The 17,059-nt window shown below is 40.0% G+C and overlaps 1 protein-coding gene across 2 annotated transcripts in view; it reads right to left on the bottom strand.

Annotated features, from left to right (window-relative positions):
- Positions 1–1,498: 1,498 nt before the first annotated feature.
- tubgcp3 (tubulin gamma complex component 3) overlaps positions 1,499–17,059 on the bottom strand; it is a 65,935-nt gene continuing 50,374 nt past the window's right edge. For both annotated transcript variants that reach the window (XM_048533425.2, XM_048533424.2), the window contains exons 18-22: positions 13,656–13,744; positions 9,224–9,355; positions 7,763–7,903; positions 6,358–6,474; positions 1,499–3,398 (exon numbers count right to left, since the gene is read on the bottom strand). In XM_048533425.2, coding sequence (XP_048389382.1) covers positions 3,237–3,398; positions 6,358–6,474; positions 7,763–7,903; positions 9,224–9,355; positions 13,656–13,744 — 641 coding nt within the window. In that variant the 3' untranslated portion in view covers positions 1,499–3,236. The remainder of the gene's footprint in view (positions 3,399–6,357; positions 6,475–7,762; positions 7,904–9,223; positions 9,356–13,655; positions 13,745–17,059) is intronic.

The following is a 17,059-nucleotide window of genomic DNA, read 5'->3' as shown; positions in this document are numbered from 1 at the left end:
ATTCCACATCCAACCCAGTTAGCAATCGTTTACAGGGTGGTAGCTGTTCATGCACCCCTCCCGTGACCAATCCAGATAGCTATCGCTCACATGGCAGCACCTCTTCATCCATCTCTTCCAAGTCCAGTCCTGCTGATGACAATTTTCACAGCAATTTTAATCCATGCACCAATTCCAAGTCCATTCCTGATTGTAACAATCTGTACAGCAGTTTGCATTCATCCGATCATTCCAAGTCAAGTTCCATTCATCATAATCTTCACAGTGATTTCAATTTGCCCACCCATTCCAAGTCGAGTCCAGCTCATAACAGCCTACACAATGATTCCATTTCATCTATCCAATCCATGTGCAGCCCCAATAGTAGTAATAATTTACATAGTGGTTCATGTTTATCCATCCATTCCAAGTTCAGTCCTATTAGTCATAACCAGCATGATGGTACCTATTCACCTACCCAATCTCAGTCCAGTCACTTTCGTAATAAACTACAAGCTGATCTCAATTCACCCACCCAGTCCTGGTCTAGTTCTGTTAGTAATAATTTCCAAGGTGAATTCTATTCACCCACTGAGCCCTGGTTAAACCTGGTTAATAATAATCCAAGAGATATTTCTTGTTTCTACACTCCCACCCAGTCAAGATCCAGTGATAACAACTCTCAAATTACTCCTTGCCCACCCACTTATGTTGATCAGACATCAGATATGTTACATGCATTCAGGTCTCCTGAACATTCATCATCACTCCACGCGTTTTATCCTGTAATACCTACATCCAGTTTTCCTGCGTATTCATCAGGCAGCCTAGTCTGTGATAATGCACTTAATGTATCCAGGGTCACCCCTAAATCACCAACTTATGTTGATGGCCAAAAAACTGCACCTACATGCACTCAATTATTATCTGCCCATGTGCCGAGTAAAGTACCAGATGTATCTTATCTTTCTCGCCAATCGACACATATTCATATTGATGAAAGTTCACAAAGTAGTACACAATCTTCCAAGTTTTCCCGAGTTGATCGAGAAGTATCAGACTGTTCTGATCAGGTGGGATCCCCTCACACTAAAGCTAAGCCACGAGTTTCTTGGTCTTCAATATCATCATTTTGGAACAAGTATTCTAAGGAATTGGCACCTAATTGTTCCTCACCTGCGCCTAGTTCCTCTATATTTCCTTCGTCCACAAGCCCTGATGATTCATCAGGTGCATGGAGTTCCTCTACCCAGTCATTGCGTGCTATGATCAATGATTTATCAAGTACATCCAGTTCTCTGGTTCAGTCGTCATCACCCAGGAGTGATGACAGTACTTCATTTACATCTGGATACACAATTACTTCATTCGACGATGAATGAGATGATGGCATTTTTAAAAACTGCCAGCTTACTTAGCTTGAAGTGCAATGTCTCAGAGGACATCACAGACATCAATAACAGAACATTAAGTGGACTTCCACCAGGGCATCACAATAGTAACTTCTGATTTCTGCAATCCAGAATTTGAAGTGGATTTCCCATGATTTTATTCTCTCTCAAATATAACAGTTTAGAAATGTTTACTGCGTAGGTCATTAAAAGTTTTAAAATTATACGATGTAGCTTTGTGACTAAATTATGTTAATTACTTTCATGTCAATTCATAGCTAATGAAACTCTTTTACGTTTCTATTTTGAGACCAGAATCGGCAGTAGTACTGTACAAGTTTGGTATAGTCTCAGAACCAGCCACCAATCTGAATATTAGGGAAGGCATTCATTGTCAGTAAACATAAAAGAAATGGAGAATATAAACAAGAGCAAAGTAAGGTAGATGCTGAAATAAAAACAGAGCATCGGGAATACTCAGCAAGTGTGGCAGTATCTTTGGATAGAATTCAGTTACTGTTTTAAGTCCATTATGATAACTGTATTCACATTGGATTTGAAATCCAAATTGTTTCTCTCTCTCCACAGAAGTTGTCAGATCTGTTGTGCTTCTCCAATAATTTGGCTTTATTACCAAAAAAAGGTTTGGTTTATCTCTCCAATCTTGTGATAAAGCAAGAGTTTTAAGCTTCTGAATATAATTTGTAACAGGTTCTGACCTTCAAGAGCTATAAAATAGACCTTAGTGCAGGACAGTGAATGTTCTGGCGATTTCTAGCCCAACTTAGGATAGTATAGATGCTTCAGGAGTAGGAAAACTGGACATTAAAATACCATGCCAAAATGTTACTGCTAGAATCATTTCTCCAATTGCAGAACAAGGATTCTGGTATATTCAAACCTTTCAAGTTGTGACAATCATACTGTTTTTCAAATGTAACATATAAGCATCTCATCGGTCCATTTCCCACTCAGTCTGATCAGTGGTAATGTCCAAGGTGTGTCTAAGTCTTCCAAAAATTCAGCCACTGGATTGGACATAGTATGAACTTAATGTAATTCTTCTGAAAGTAACAGATTTCAATCCTGGAATTCCTTTGTTTCTCTGCTTTGAAAAGCAGAAAGATGAGAACAAGGAGGGAATCTTCAACATAAAGGCACCCATCTGGTGCATCTACAAAGGGTTAAAATGTATGGATCTCTCCTACAATACCAATAACAAAAACTGAGCTGTATAACAAATACAACTTTTTAAAAACGAACCAATTTCCAATCATTTTCTTTTACCTTTTATCCACATTCTCACACATCGAAATGTATTAATAAAGATCAAAAAGCCTGAAACTATTTACACTGTAAAAACTGAGGGTTTTAATCACTGCATATGTTGAGTTTTAAAATGAATACCAAATGTGACAGTCTAGAGTGTATATTACATGAAAAAGACTAAGCGTTTCTCAATTTAGAAAAAGATTTTTGTTATTGAACAAACTTCATTTTTGCTTAGCAGTTTAAATAATTTTGTCATCTGTAAAATAAAATGTGGGTTTAGGACTGGAACAGTAACCTTTCTGTACACACTGTAAAGTTCTTTCAGCAGAGAGTGAAGTTAAAAATTGCCAAAAGCCACCTTCAGTTCAACTTCAAACTAAAAACATTCATTGATTATAAATAACTTACACTGTTATGTGGATATATTTCTTGTTCAAAGAATTTCACATTTTATCAGATGACAAAATATCTCCTCTACTCCCATCACTGGCAGCCAATACAAACATAGGTTTCACAGGACGGCAGAGAGCAGAAAACCAAGGTACATGTAAATGTAGCCCAAACTGTAATAGCTGGGAACTTTTGGACAACACTTTACAATGCTGAGCTGCGTTTGCCCCGGATGCTGCCCAGTGAGGCACGCAGTCGGGGGTCCCTTGCTTTGTAATGCTCGTTGAAATCAAGTCTGAAGTTAAGGAAACGGAGACTTTCATCAGAACTTTTTGTCAACAGTACCAGGAATTGCTGAACAATGTCCTAAGGGAAAGAAAGGAAGATTAATTACACGAAATTAGTCGGTATTGCAACATTTTACTTTGAATCAAGTGAAGCTCATGAAGGGATAATGGGAACTGCAGACGCTGGATAATCCGAGATAACAAAGTGTGGAGCTGGATGAACAGAGCAGGCCAAGCAGCATCTTCCAGCTTTTGTGCTCCTAAGATGCTGCTTGGCCTACTGTGTTCATCCAGCTCCACACTTTGTTATCTTGAAGCTCACGAAGGTGTAGTTTAGCTCAATAAGCATGGGGAAAAATGTATGCTAAGCATAAACAGTGAAAATTGTACTTCGTCTTTAGGTTGGCAGCTAAACAAATTAAAATCAACTGCATAATATCTAACAAAAGAAAAAACAAACATTTTCCCTCAACCAAGATATCACAGTTAAGGAGATCTCACTTCAGGGTCATACAACTGCATCCAAGCCAGTTATCTGGATGATGCAGTCAATAAATACATTACCTAAACTTAACTTAAAAACAAAGGTGTATACGAACCAATTAGATGCAAAATATTCTGAATGGGGCAGGGCAAATTTAAATAGGGCATAATTTTCCACAAATGGATGATCGCTAGCTCCACAGGATGAGAGTTACAGGTGAAACTAAAAATGTGAGAGAGAGCTGAAACTGAAATATTGTCCCATGTTTCCTTTTAAACAAAGGGGAAGCCAATTACTTTTTACGTAAATGTAACCCAGAATGCAAGGCCTGAAATTTAACAATCACCAGTTGATACAAAGAGTCATTCACTAATATCATAAACTATAGCAAATGAAGTAGGTCTTTCAGCTTATCGATTCCACTCTGCCATTCAATGAGATGAAGGCTGATTTGATAATCCTCCTTCGCCTTCATGCCTTTATCCCTGTTACCCTTGATTCTCTTAATGATTAGGAACCTGGCTATCTCAGCATTGAATATACTTAATGACCCAGACTGTACTGCTCTCTGCAGCCAAAAATGCCACGGATTCACCACTTTCAGAAAAGTGACTTAGTCTGTGTCTGAAATAGGAAACTCCTTACTCTGAGATTATGCACTCTGATCCTACACTGTTCCACTGACCTCTCTCCACCTGCCCTATCATAAACCCTAAGAAACTTATCTGGTTCAATAAGGTCTCTGCTCATTCTTCTAAATGGGAATGGGTACAAGTTCAACTTATTCAACCTCTCTTAATTCGAAAAATCCCTCAATTCCCAGAATCAGCCAACTTAACCCTCTGTAGGCTGCCTCTAATACCAGAATCTCTTTCATTAGATGTGGGGCCTAAAAATACACAGTACTCCAGTGGTGGTCTGACTAGTGCCTTGTATGGTTTTAGTAAAAGCTTTCTATTTTTTAATTCTCCATTCTATGTAAAATAAAAGCCAACATTCCATTTGACTCCCTATTAACCAGTGAATGTGCGCTAGCTAGTTGCATTCATGCGCTAAGTCTTCCAAATCCCAAAAGCTGCAGCTTTTCCTAAATACTTTTCGTTACTAAAATTCATCCCACCTATTCTGTGAGCATGAGCTCACATTTTTCCTACGTTATACTCCATCTGCCAAGTTTTTGCCCCCTCATTTAACCTGCCAATTTTCTTTTTAAAAACTCCTTGTTTCATCCTCACTACTTGCCAGCACATCTATTTTTGAATCATCTTCAAATTTGGTGATGGCATTCATTTCCCTTCTCCAAGTCATTAAATATATGTATAGTAAATAATTGTAGTCACAGCATTGATATCTGTAGCACTTCTTTAGTTATGGCTTGTCATCCTGAAAAGGTCCCCTTTATCCCAACTCCCTGTCTTTGATTAGGTATTCAGTCTTCAATTCACGCTAACATACAACCACCAACACTACAGGCCGTTACATTAGCTTCAGGTATGGAGCCTTACTGATTGAATTTTCAAAATTCAAACATATTAGACCTATTAGCTCCACTTTTATCTACTCTGCTCATTACATTCTCAAGGTGCAGCTATAAGAATTGGTCGGGCATAAATTTCCCCTTCATGAAGCCAAGAAGCTGAGTTTGCTTGATCATATTGTGTTTCTAAATGCTCTGCTATTGCATCCTGTATAATAGATACCAACCCCTATTGCTGGATATTAAACTAACTGGCCTATACTTACCTGCAGTTTTGTTTTCCATTCTTTTTGAATATATGTGTTTGATTGGCAAGTCTGGAAATATTCTGGGGCTCTTCCAGGATCTAAGGATTCTTGGAAGATTACCAGCACTGCTTCTACTATGACTATAGCTACTTTCTTTAAAATACTAGAACCATGAGATGCAGGGGACTATTTGCCAGAATCACCCCATTATTTTCCCTCATATCTTTTCTCTTGTGATAGTTACTTGTTTGTTTCGTGTTCTCTTCGTCTCCGTGATCATTTACTATTTTTGGACTACTATTTGTATCTTCTACTGAAGACTGAACCAAAGTATTTGTTCAGTTCTTTTGCCATCTGCTGGCACCCCATCGTGATTTTTCCAGCATTGTTATCAAAAGGGTTTGTGCTAGCTGTTGCCTCTATTCTTCTCATGTATAATTAAAGAAGCTCTTATTGTCTGGTTTTATGTCACTCGCTAGTTTCCTTCAATTCACTTCCTTTTTTTAATGTTAATTAATTTACTTTTTTAAAACGATTAAGCATGTTCAAGGAAAGAGCCATTAAGTTTGCTTTTCTACCTTTTGCTCCATCTTTGCTCTCATCTGCTGGTAATTTTTTTCATGGTTATATATTGTCCTTTCCTGCCCTACTCAGTATCATCAAAATATTGCCCTGCAATGTTACCTTATCCTTTTGCTTTGCAAACCTGTCACGCCCAAACATCCTACCCCACCACCATCACCCCGCAGACCTTCCCTCCCCTCTAATTAGTCCCCACTAGATCATCATTGCAACCAAACATACTGCAATTCAGATTTGAATGACATACCTGGTAGAAATGGGAACACACCCGTATCTGGGAAGACATTTTAGGAATTAACTGTTGAAATTCATGAATTCTTTTATTTTCTGCCTCTTCTTCAGCTGATGTTGTTCCCCACATACCCTAAATGAAGAGGGGGGAGAAAAAAACCATTGATATCGCCGAACAGATTTGTGCAATGGCAAACATTAGCAGGCAAATGAAAAATATCAGGATTAAACTTTGGCAGTAGTAAGTTAGGATATAGTCAAAGTGCAAATTCCTTTCCTTGGGACATACAGAACTCCTGGCAATTATTGCATTAATTATATCTCAAAGTAGCAGGGTGAATTCTTCCTCAGAAGAACTTTAGCATCTTCTAATCCCTCAATGCCAGTCCTTGGAGTAGTTTCCAGTTCCTTGGTCCCTGTCTTGAAGCAATAATATATTTTTCTTGGCCACCACATGTCCCTAGAGTTTGACTGACAACCTGTGCAAATATTATGACAGGCGAAACAGAACTTTAAAAGGGCTTCAGGGAGAAGACCGGCAGATGGCAGGTGAGGGGAGACTGCATAGGCAGGCAGGAGCATGCTGGTTGCCTTTTTGACCAGTAGCTCTTGGAAGTGACACCTTCAGCCTCAAATGGACAGGTGCCTTGACATCAGATAATAAACTAGCTGATACACAGAAAATCTCTTTGGGTCTTTCAGAAGTGGCTATGGTGGGACCCTCAACTATCTGTCCACTGGGTGGGTCAACAATCTTCCCTTAGAAGTCTGGTACCAGATTCAAATTGTTCAAGAATTAGGGCAGGTTTTGAAATGGCACTTTATTTTCCTGTAAGTAAAATAGCTTTCACGTATTACAGGTGGATCTGACTACTAGTTGGTAGAACACTTGTTTCGGAGTCAGAAGGCAGCGAGTTCAACTTCCATTCGATAAAATTGGCCACACAATCCAGACTGACACTCCGAGAACAGTATTGAGATACTGTTCCAATTTTAAACTTGCTAATTTTCAGATGAGAAAGAATCCAAGGAACTTATTAGGTGGATATAAGAAGACTCCAAAGCACAACATGAAAAATAACTGGGGAGTTTCCCAGAATTACGATCAATATTAATATTGTAACATCACTAATGCAGTTATTTGTCTAAAAATCTACTGCTGCTGATAGGATCTGTTTGTATCCAAATTAACTGCCATGCTTGTCCAGATTACAATAGTCACTGAATTTAAAATATCTCAATGGTTATCAAGTACTTTTGGATATCCTGAGATCAAAGGAATAATATTTCAGTCAATTTATGGATCATATCCTATTTACACAGTCAAGTGTGTATTAATGCTTTTGACTGTTCAGCTAGATGTTCACAGACCGTCTCAGTTTTGAGGGGCACAAAAAGCCCTTCAACACCCACATCCACACCTCTGCCTGCCGTTGCTTCTTGATATCTGCATAACGAAGCCGGAGATGCAGTTCTTCCAGAGCTGAACGGTACATGGAATCCTGTGCACTCTGAAACTCCAGGATTCGATCGAACAGAGCTCGAAGTTGTGTCAACAGTTCCTTGAATGGACACAAATTTCAGTAAGTGTAGAAATTTTCTCAGTTAACAAACACCAAAATATTTCAAACTCCCTGCCATTCAGAATAGCAAACCTTCGATCAGACACCAAATGCGTAAGCATGAACCTTCGCATCAATAGTTCCTCCTCACTTACTCGAACTGACTACACAGAAATACCTGACTCCTCACTCTCAGGCCAAACGTCTCCACCTAAACCAATAACTCAGCACATTCTCTGGAAAATTTACAAAAAGTTAAACTTTAAACTAAACATTTAGTTTCCAAATATGATTACAGCATAGCAGACCTTAAAGGGAAAATCTTGTCAGGAGTTAACCCTCTTACTTTAAGACAATAAGACCTCAGAGGCCAGAGATATGATTGTTCTAAGTATACCATCCCAGTTACCTTGATGACACACCTTTCACTCACTCTCTGCGTCAAACTGTTTTACTATACCTTTTGTCTGATTCAGTGCTCTGCTATTTAAACTATTTTTGTATTGACATGCAACATACTCAACAATTGAACCATTCTGGAAGTGAAACACAGGACAATATGTCTGAATGTTTCAGTTTGTAATACTTAAGTTTGCATGCGGCACTACATTAAATGCAACAATTTTTTCTAGCCACCTTAGATTTGAATAAGGTTCTGTACTGGTTTGATCAACTGAATGGATTGCTATGACAGTGTAGAGGGCAGTTAGGAGTCACATTACCATGGAATCACAAGTCGGCCAAACTGGGTAAGCTGAGCTGATTGTGAAAACAAAATCCAGTAATCATTCAAGTATTTTATTCCAGAATTAACAGTCAATTGAATTCAAATGCATCAGTCCAGGCACATCACCACAATTCTACAGTTTCCAAGCTGCAGCAACTTGTCAGGTTCATGTGACTGCATCTTCCACACTGCTCGGAGATCTACTACCTAGAAGATCGAGTGCAGCAGATACATTGGAATACAAACACATGCACCTTCTCCTCTCAGCATGATGCCTTTTGAAGTTGGCACTATAATCCCTGCTGATGGATCAAAACCCTGGAACTCCCTTCCCGAAGCACCACAGATACCCTGACACACATGAACGGTAGCAGCTGAAGTGACAGATCACCATCACCTTCAAGGGTAATTAAACACGGTAATGAGTGCTGATCATGCTAGTTATGCTCAAATGCCACGAACAAATGTAAAAAAATTAGACTCACCTTTAAATCCTATTTCCATAGAAAACAAGGTTAACCTCCTGAATTTTCACTTAGTACAGATTGAGATTGCTACAACAAATTAACACGAGCCGATCTCAAACCACTTACTTCAGAGTTACTGTCCAGCAGACATCGAGAGATTATAGTGTTGAGGAAAGTTTCATGTGCAGCAGTGATGTGATCAAGATCCTGTGCCTGCTGTAGCTTATTCCACAGTTCATCCCAAGAACATTCCAATACCTGCAAATAAACATATCTTGCCTCAATTAGCCTGAAATTTCATCTCAGCAGCTTCACTCCAAGAGGTGCTAGTCTTACTTTTACCAAAAGTGTCTGATCTTTCATCTCTACACATTGCCTCTTTGCAAAACTGAGATCAGGTTTCCTCATAACTTGCACCTCTGCCAAGAATCCCCCAAGTCCTTTATGATCAGCACTGCTCTGAACTACTTGTGATAACACAAGACCGGACACAAAATTGTCAGTAGCTTTTCCTAGAGCTTTCAGTATGTTTGCTGTATATCCCCTGCCCTTTTTCTTGCTGTTGTGATAAATTTGTATTTTTTGCACAATAAACAAATACAGTGAGACATGTCAGTTGGTGGTGTTGCAACAGGATGCCAAGGGCTGCACCCAACATCAGCTTCCTTATAATCAAGTACATAACTAAGAGGATATTGAATGGGGGGATAAGTACGGAACTTTACCTCATTCCTGTAACAACGCTGAAGGAGCCCATCATTTCCATGCTGGCAGCTACTCACTGAGCAAAGCCTATAAAATGTTAGTAAGTTTCTATCACTTCAGGATGCTGTACAGCCCTGGGACATACCAGAGCGATTGCCGATGGATGCTAAATAAAGAACTGTGGATGCTTTAAATCAGGAACAAAAACAGAAGTTGCTGGGAAAGCTCAGCAGGTCTGGCATCATTTGTGAAGAAAAGAATCAGTTAACATTTTGGGTCCAGTGACCCTTCCTCAGAACTCAGGGTTACATCTAAGTGCACGGAAAGTGGTCAGTTCAGAGGGAGATAGGCTGAATTTGGTGAGGGTGGGGCGGGGGTGGTGGTGCAGAGAAATTGAGGTGACCAATATCATGTTGACAATTCTCAAAGAACAGATTGAGTGCAGGTAAAAGGTCAGACGGAGTTGGTCCAGCTGGAGCGAGGGCATTGGAACTGGGCAAAGGGGCCTGTGGGATGGGGAGAGGACTTCTGTCCAAAGAAATGGGCACAGTGGCAAAGAAGGTGGAGGAAGAGTTTGATGTCATGTCGTGCCCGAAATTTGTTAAGGTGGGGATGCAGGGAAATAAGGCTGATGTCTTTTCTGAGTACAGAACGTTCAGCATTGGAGAGCATAAGGTTAAGACAGATGGTGAGTACCCAGCCGAAGGTGGGGTTGGGAGAGGGGATGGAGTCAGAGGGAAGGGGAGGAGAGGAAGGTTCCAGGGGGCCAAGGGTATCTGAGTCATTGCATCTTGCGGGCCTTGATGCTTGAAAGGAAAAGGCTTTTATTAGCATAGCTTATGAGCCGGAGGGTGAAGTGGAAATGTGGAGTGGTGCAGCCCTGAGCCAGCTTGTTGCAATGCTGCTGGAGAGAAAGGTCAAGAATATGCATGAGACGCAGCATGGCACTAAGACTGGGTCTCAGGATGCAGCAAGAGCAGCTGTCTGTGGAACAAATGTCGCTGAGATATCTTGTGAGCCTGGGAAGACTCAAAACATAAGGGATGAAATTTCAGTTGGAATCCACGTGGAGTGAGTCTGAGCCATAGGCAGTCACTGCGGAATGTGATATGGCTGTGGAAATGAGTTTTAGCAAATAGTGATAATGGGAACTGCAGATGCTGGAGAATCCAAGATAACAAAGTGTGGAGCTGGATGAACACAGCAGGCCAAGCAGCATCTCAGGAGCACAAAAGCTGATGTTTCGGGCCTCGACCCTTCATCAGAGAGGGTGATGAAGGGTCGAGGCCCGAAACGTCAGCTTTTGTGCTCCTGAGATGCTGCTTGGCCTGCTGTGTTCACCCAGCTCCACACTTTGTTCTCTAGGTTTAGCAAATACTTGGTCAAACATCAGGAGTGATCGTGAAACTCAAGTCGGTGGACAAGATGATAGATAGGAACGGAGAGAGGGGACATGCCCAGAAGGGATGTGGCAGTGAGTTAAATACTGAAAAATAATGAAAGAGCTATGGATGCTGCAAATCAGGAAGAGAAACAGAAGTTTCTGGAAAAGCTCAGCAGGTCTGGCTGCAACTGAGAAGAAAAAAAAATAAATCAGAGTTAAAGTTTCAGTCCGTTGATCCTTCCTCAAAGATCACCGGACCCAAAATGTTAACACTGATTCTTTTTCTTCACAGATGATGCCAGAACTGCTGAGTTTTTCCAGAAACTTCTGTTTTTGTGCCAATGGATGCTACTGGGAACCTTCTTCAAATCAACAAAGTTGATAACAATTGACTTCTGATATTCTAGGCCCTATTCAATGATGTTTCTGATCGCCTGAAAACCTGCCTGTTCTTCAGTAAGAGCAGTGACTACTTCTGCTTTAAAACTGTTGGAAAGTGTACTCCCACACCACGTAAAACCACTATCACATCATCTAACCTTGAAGTGAATTGCAATTAACCAGCTACTCAGAGGGTTCCAAACAGTGAAGATTTAACAAGAGTCTATTAAACTAAGTCCAAGATGTTATTTGCAACTGGTTTGGTTTGGAATTGAAGAGGCGAAATACAAAAAGAATTTGGGATAAGGGCAGAGAAAAAGGATTTCAATGAACAGTCTGACCTGAACAACTTGCACAAGGGATGTTCAAACGGTTGCCTATGCTGTAATTGCTAACCTCAACAAAATAAGAACTTTGTAGAGTTTGAAAGGTGTAATTACGGTTTAGAGGATGCATTGCGCATGCACCTGCCGCTCACTAAACCAGCTGAAGTGGGGGTCCATTCACACAGACTGTCCCTCACACTAGTCTTCTGCAAGCATGCAGCGCATCTTCAGTTTGCAGTCTCTGCTGACGTTGGCATGCATAGGAGCTGCACACAAGAGGTGGTCAGCTCTACAAAGTATGAAGATTCATGAAGTATTGTCATTCATAAACTTGGGTTTCTAAAAGCTGTACACTATTCTTCCACTTAAGTGTGATCTTTATTTCTATGATGTGTGCGTTAAGGGGCTAATAGTTTTAGTTTCATTTTTTCAGTTTTACAAATGGTGCTGTGTGTCTGGAAAAATGATTGCTTATATGCGTTTCAACAAGGTGATGAACAGTTCAGTGCTTTTTTTGTTGGCGGGCGGGCAGGGAGAAGAAAAAGAAGAAAAGTACTGTTGTTGCTTACTAACAGACCAGAGTCACAAAGACAGAACTACCCAGAAGCTTAGGCAGTTTGCATGTTTCATTCAGAAAGGAAGGATCCGTAACATCAAAAGAACTGTTTATAGTAGTTGTTTGTCTTCCACAGCAAAGAGTTGAACCTGACTGAATGTTGTAGACTGACACGTTCCAACATCCATGACGGTGTGTTGAGGGATGCACTAAATCTTGGGGCAGTTGCCGCCAAGGAGCCATGAGAAGAGACCACTGTCTGAGGTCATTATGCCGAAGTTAAATGGGGGTCCATTCAGTTATCACACACCCTGGTGTCTCAGTACATGTAAATATAGTCTTTACAAGAAAGAGATGCCTTTGATTTATTTGTCGAATAGAGTCAAACTCCAATGTTTGTTTGTTTTTTGATAGGCTCTACAGAAATGAAATCCATTACTGACTACGTATATGAAGATCTTTTTGTGTATAAGTGTATTTGTGGAATTAAAAAATGTTTATAGTAATCTCCAAATCACTCAGGGATAGTGAAAAAAGGCTTGAGTTGCTTTGAAGAAAACTCCAGAAGCAGCAAGCTATCAAAGACCTGAGTTTAAGGAATCTATTTGAAACGATAAGTGAGCTGTGTTGGCAGTTTAGGGATCTCAAGAAGAGATATTAACTTGCAAATTTTCTATGTAATGAGATCAATGAGGAACTGAGTGCAGGCAGACTGTCTTAATACTAAGAGTATTGAGTGACTGCTGGTGGACTGGTGGGTTATCTAATGCAGAAAATAGCAATTCTCAATGGCTAACTGCACTGAAGGAGCAGAATAGTTCAGGGCGGTGGAGGGGAGTGGAAAAAGAAGGGTTTTGCTGTTACAGAGGGTTGTGGGTATGGATAGGCCTTAACTGTGGTTGGTGTCAGTAACACCAGTGAGGCAACAGGACTTGGCAGTCTTGGTGATATGCTTATAGTATATGCAGGAGAAGAATGAATAATACATAGTTGTAGCCTTATATTACCCATTAATAAAAGATTGCTTTGTTGAACAGTTAAAATCTCCCACAAAACATTCATATAATTAATTTGACATTTTTCACACCTGCTTGCAAAGTGGTACAAGCATAATTATTGAAGAAAACTAAGAATACTGGCAAAGCATTTTAAGCAGAGATCTAGCCCTGTAATAAATGTGTGTTTTACAATCTTCATTGGACATACCTCAAATGTGATATAATACTGCATCTGATGCACAAAGTGTACCATTTCTGATGCTAGAATATGACACTGCTGAAGCACCCCTGACAATTCTGTAAGAGAAGAAACATAAAGGAATACATTTCAAAACAGTACAAGACCATTTTGAATTTAAGACATCAGGCTCAATGAGAACAGTTACCTGACACTTGGTTATGAGTCAATTTTCTTTTAGGTGGGTTAATTTTTCATTAGGCAATAAAACAGTGTGATAAGTAGTTACCATTAATTTCACGTATTAATTCTTAAATAGCATGGACTGCCAGAGGCACTTTAAAAAAGCATGTGGTTAAATATAAATAAGAGATGTGCCACTAACTCATCAGCTAAAATTACACAAGCTGACAAAACCCAAAACAGCTGCAACTTCAATCCAGTCCCAAAATTCAATAAAACCTCTGATTCCAGCCACTCTGAACATGTTCGTTCAACACTGCATTTGTCATTCTCATAGCCTATGAAATCCAACTTTTTAAAATCCATTTAACGATCATTGCAATTATATGTTATGACACCAATTCATGTTACTACTGGACAAGTCAGAGCCCAGTCTGGAATCTGGCTTGACAGATTATGTTTTGTTTTGTTTGGTTTCTAACAAGATCTCGCTGAAACACAAGCACATAATGTTGCAGATTTTGATTTAACAATAAAACAGAAGCTTATTAATCAAAAGAACTGAAGAGAAAATAGAAAAAAACCAATCCAACTACATATGCTTTGCAATCTTTGTGGGATATGATGAAAATAGAATCTCACTACTCCATAAATATTCCTTCATAAGTCTCCAAAACATCCCTTGTACATTCTTGAACACCAAGGAAAAGGATTGTTTTTTAAATACCTCAGAAGGCTGAAGTTAATTGTGACTTCAACTTCCTATCTGGACAATCAGATACCTTTTCCCCGGAGCTATAATATGTCTGAGCTGAAACATCTGCAGCTTAAACATCCTCAGCTTCAAATAACATCTTCAAAACACTCCTTACCTGGAGTTATTACCAATTCCTTACTCTCAAGTAATCCAGTGTTAACAAATCTAACTAACTTTCTTCTCATTTCCTCAGGACCTCAGCTCTACACATTCTCCTCCATGCAAGGACTTTTGCAGAACTGCCCCCAAATGAAACTAAAACTGAACAGTTTCTCTAAGACATAACATTGTCCATAAAACTAAAAAGGAAGTCCAGAAATTTCTAAAAGACTATGACGTACAATTGTTTACCTTCTCAGTTGGGAATACCCTGGGTGTACATAAAAACTCATTAGTTTTGAAGGCTAGCACTCTCAAATTTGGTAAAAGAAAATACCATAGCGACAACGATACAATGAAATTAATAATTAACGTTGGAGACACGGAAAACCTATAAAGTTGCTTACACAAAGTGTAAAAATTCAAACTTTGAACAAATGACATTACAATATACATAAATTGTAATCTACTTTATCTGCCATTCTTTATCTGTCGCTTTCTCAGTAATCAAAGACTGACCCCTGCAGTGAACACCAGTCAGACCAAGAACATGAGAAGAGCAACAGGCCATCTAATCTCTTGAGCACTTTATGTCAACGAAATTACAATGGACCAGCATGTGAACTCCAAATTTACAACTTAACTTCATATCATTTGATAGTTTTGGAAAGCAAAAATCTATTCATTACAAAAACGAACAACCAATCTGGTATTGCACCAACTACAATACTCATCCAGAAATGGCTAACTCATCACATTTTTCTTGTAGATGTATTTCCCAATTTGATTAGAACATAGAAAAGTACAGCACAGTACAGGCCCTTCGGCCCACGATGTTGTGTTGTGGAATAATCCTAATCCAAAAGTAAAATAACCTAACCTACATTCCCCTCAATTCGTTCCTGTCCATGTGCATGTCCAGCAGTTGCTTAAATGTCACTAATGACTCCGCTTCCACGACTACCACTGGCAAAGTATTCCATGCGCTCACAACTCTCTGGGTGAAGAACCTCCCTCTGACGCCTCCTCTATACCGTCCTCCTAACACCTTAAAACTACGACCCCTCATGGCAGTCAAATCTGCCCTGGGGAAAGGTCTCTGGCTAGCGACTCTATCCATGCCTCTCACTACCTTGTACACCTCGATCAGGTCACCTCTCTTCCTCCTTCTCTCCAGAGAGAAAAGTCCAAGCTCAGTCAACCTCTCCTCGTAAGACCAGCCCTCCAGTCCAGGCAGCATCCTGGTAAACCTCCTTTGCACCCTCTCCAAAGCCTCCACATCTTTCCTATAATAGGGCGACCAGAACGGGACACAATATTCCAAGTGTGGTCTTCACCAGGGTTTTGTAGAGCTGCAGCATAACCTCATGGCTCTGAAACTCGATACCCCTGTTAATGAAAGCCAAAACACCATATGCTTTCTTAACAACCTTATCCACTCAGGTGGCAACTTTGACGGAGCTACGCACCTGAACACCAAGATCCTGCTGTTCCTCCACACTTCAGAGAATCCTGCCTTTAATCCTATCTTCAGCATTTAGGTTCGACCTTCCAAAATGCATCACCTCGCATTTATCCAGGTTGAACTCCATCTGCCATTTCTCAGCCCAGCTCTGCATACTGTCAATAATTGAAAAATTAAGACAAGCCCTTCCACATCTATAGTCTTGTTTCCTTTAGCAACCAGAGCAGTTGACTTATCTAACCCTAAGAATAGTCAGTCCTTCCAGTGATGTAAGAACTGCAGATGCAGGAATCAGAGATAACACAGCATGGAGCTGGAGGAACACAGCAGGCCAGGCAGCATCTGAGGAGCAGGAAAGCTGACGTTTCGGGTCGGGACCTTTTCTTCAGAAAGGATCCCAAACTGAAATGTCAATTTTCCTGCTCCTCAGATGCTGCCTGGCCTGCTGTGTTCCTCCAGCTCCACACTGCATTACCTTAATCTTTCCAGTGCCTCTTTTCTTTCAAATTTCACACTATCCATTGAAAGCACTTCTGCTGAAATTTTATTTGAATTCCCCTTTACTTGTAAACATTGATAAAAATAACTCTAAGTATTCTAACCTTGCTCTATACCTCTATGAATATATCACCCTGTCTCTAATAAGATCCACTTCTAATATTTATATCTTCATGTAAAAGTTCTGGCTTCTACTTTATGTTGGATTGTCATTCCACTTTCATTCTCCAACTCACAGCATCTTCCTGTTCACCTCTCAACCACACAATGCAATATCAATACCTACACACATGCAATAACCTTAAGATTGAGGGTGATAGTAGACCCATCCATAAAAATTGGAAGTCATAGCTGGTGCAGTTTGAAGTTAAGAGTCGTCGAGTTGTAAGAGTAAAACCTGAATCTCAACTGATTAGCTATTTCCCTATTCAC

Source organism: Stegostoma tigrinum, chromosome 6 (assembly GCF_030684315.1).
Source record: "Stegostoma tigrinum isolate sSteTig4 chromosome 6, sSteTig4.hap1, whole genome shotgun sequence".
Classification (NCBI taxonomy): Eukaryota; Metazoa; Chordata; class Chondrichthyes; order Orectolobiformes; family Stegostomatidae; genus Stegostoma; species Stegostoma tigrinum.
The sequence above is the reverse complement of the archived record's forward strand: the minus strand, read 5'-3'. Positions and strand labels throughout refer to the sequence as shown.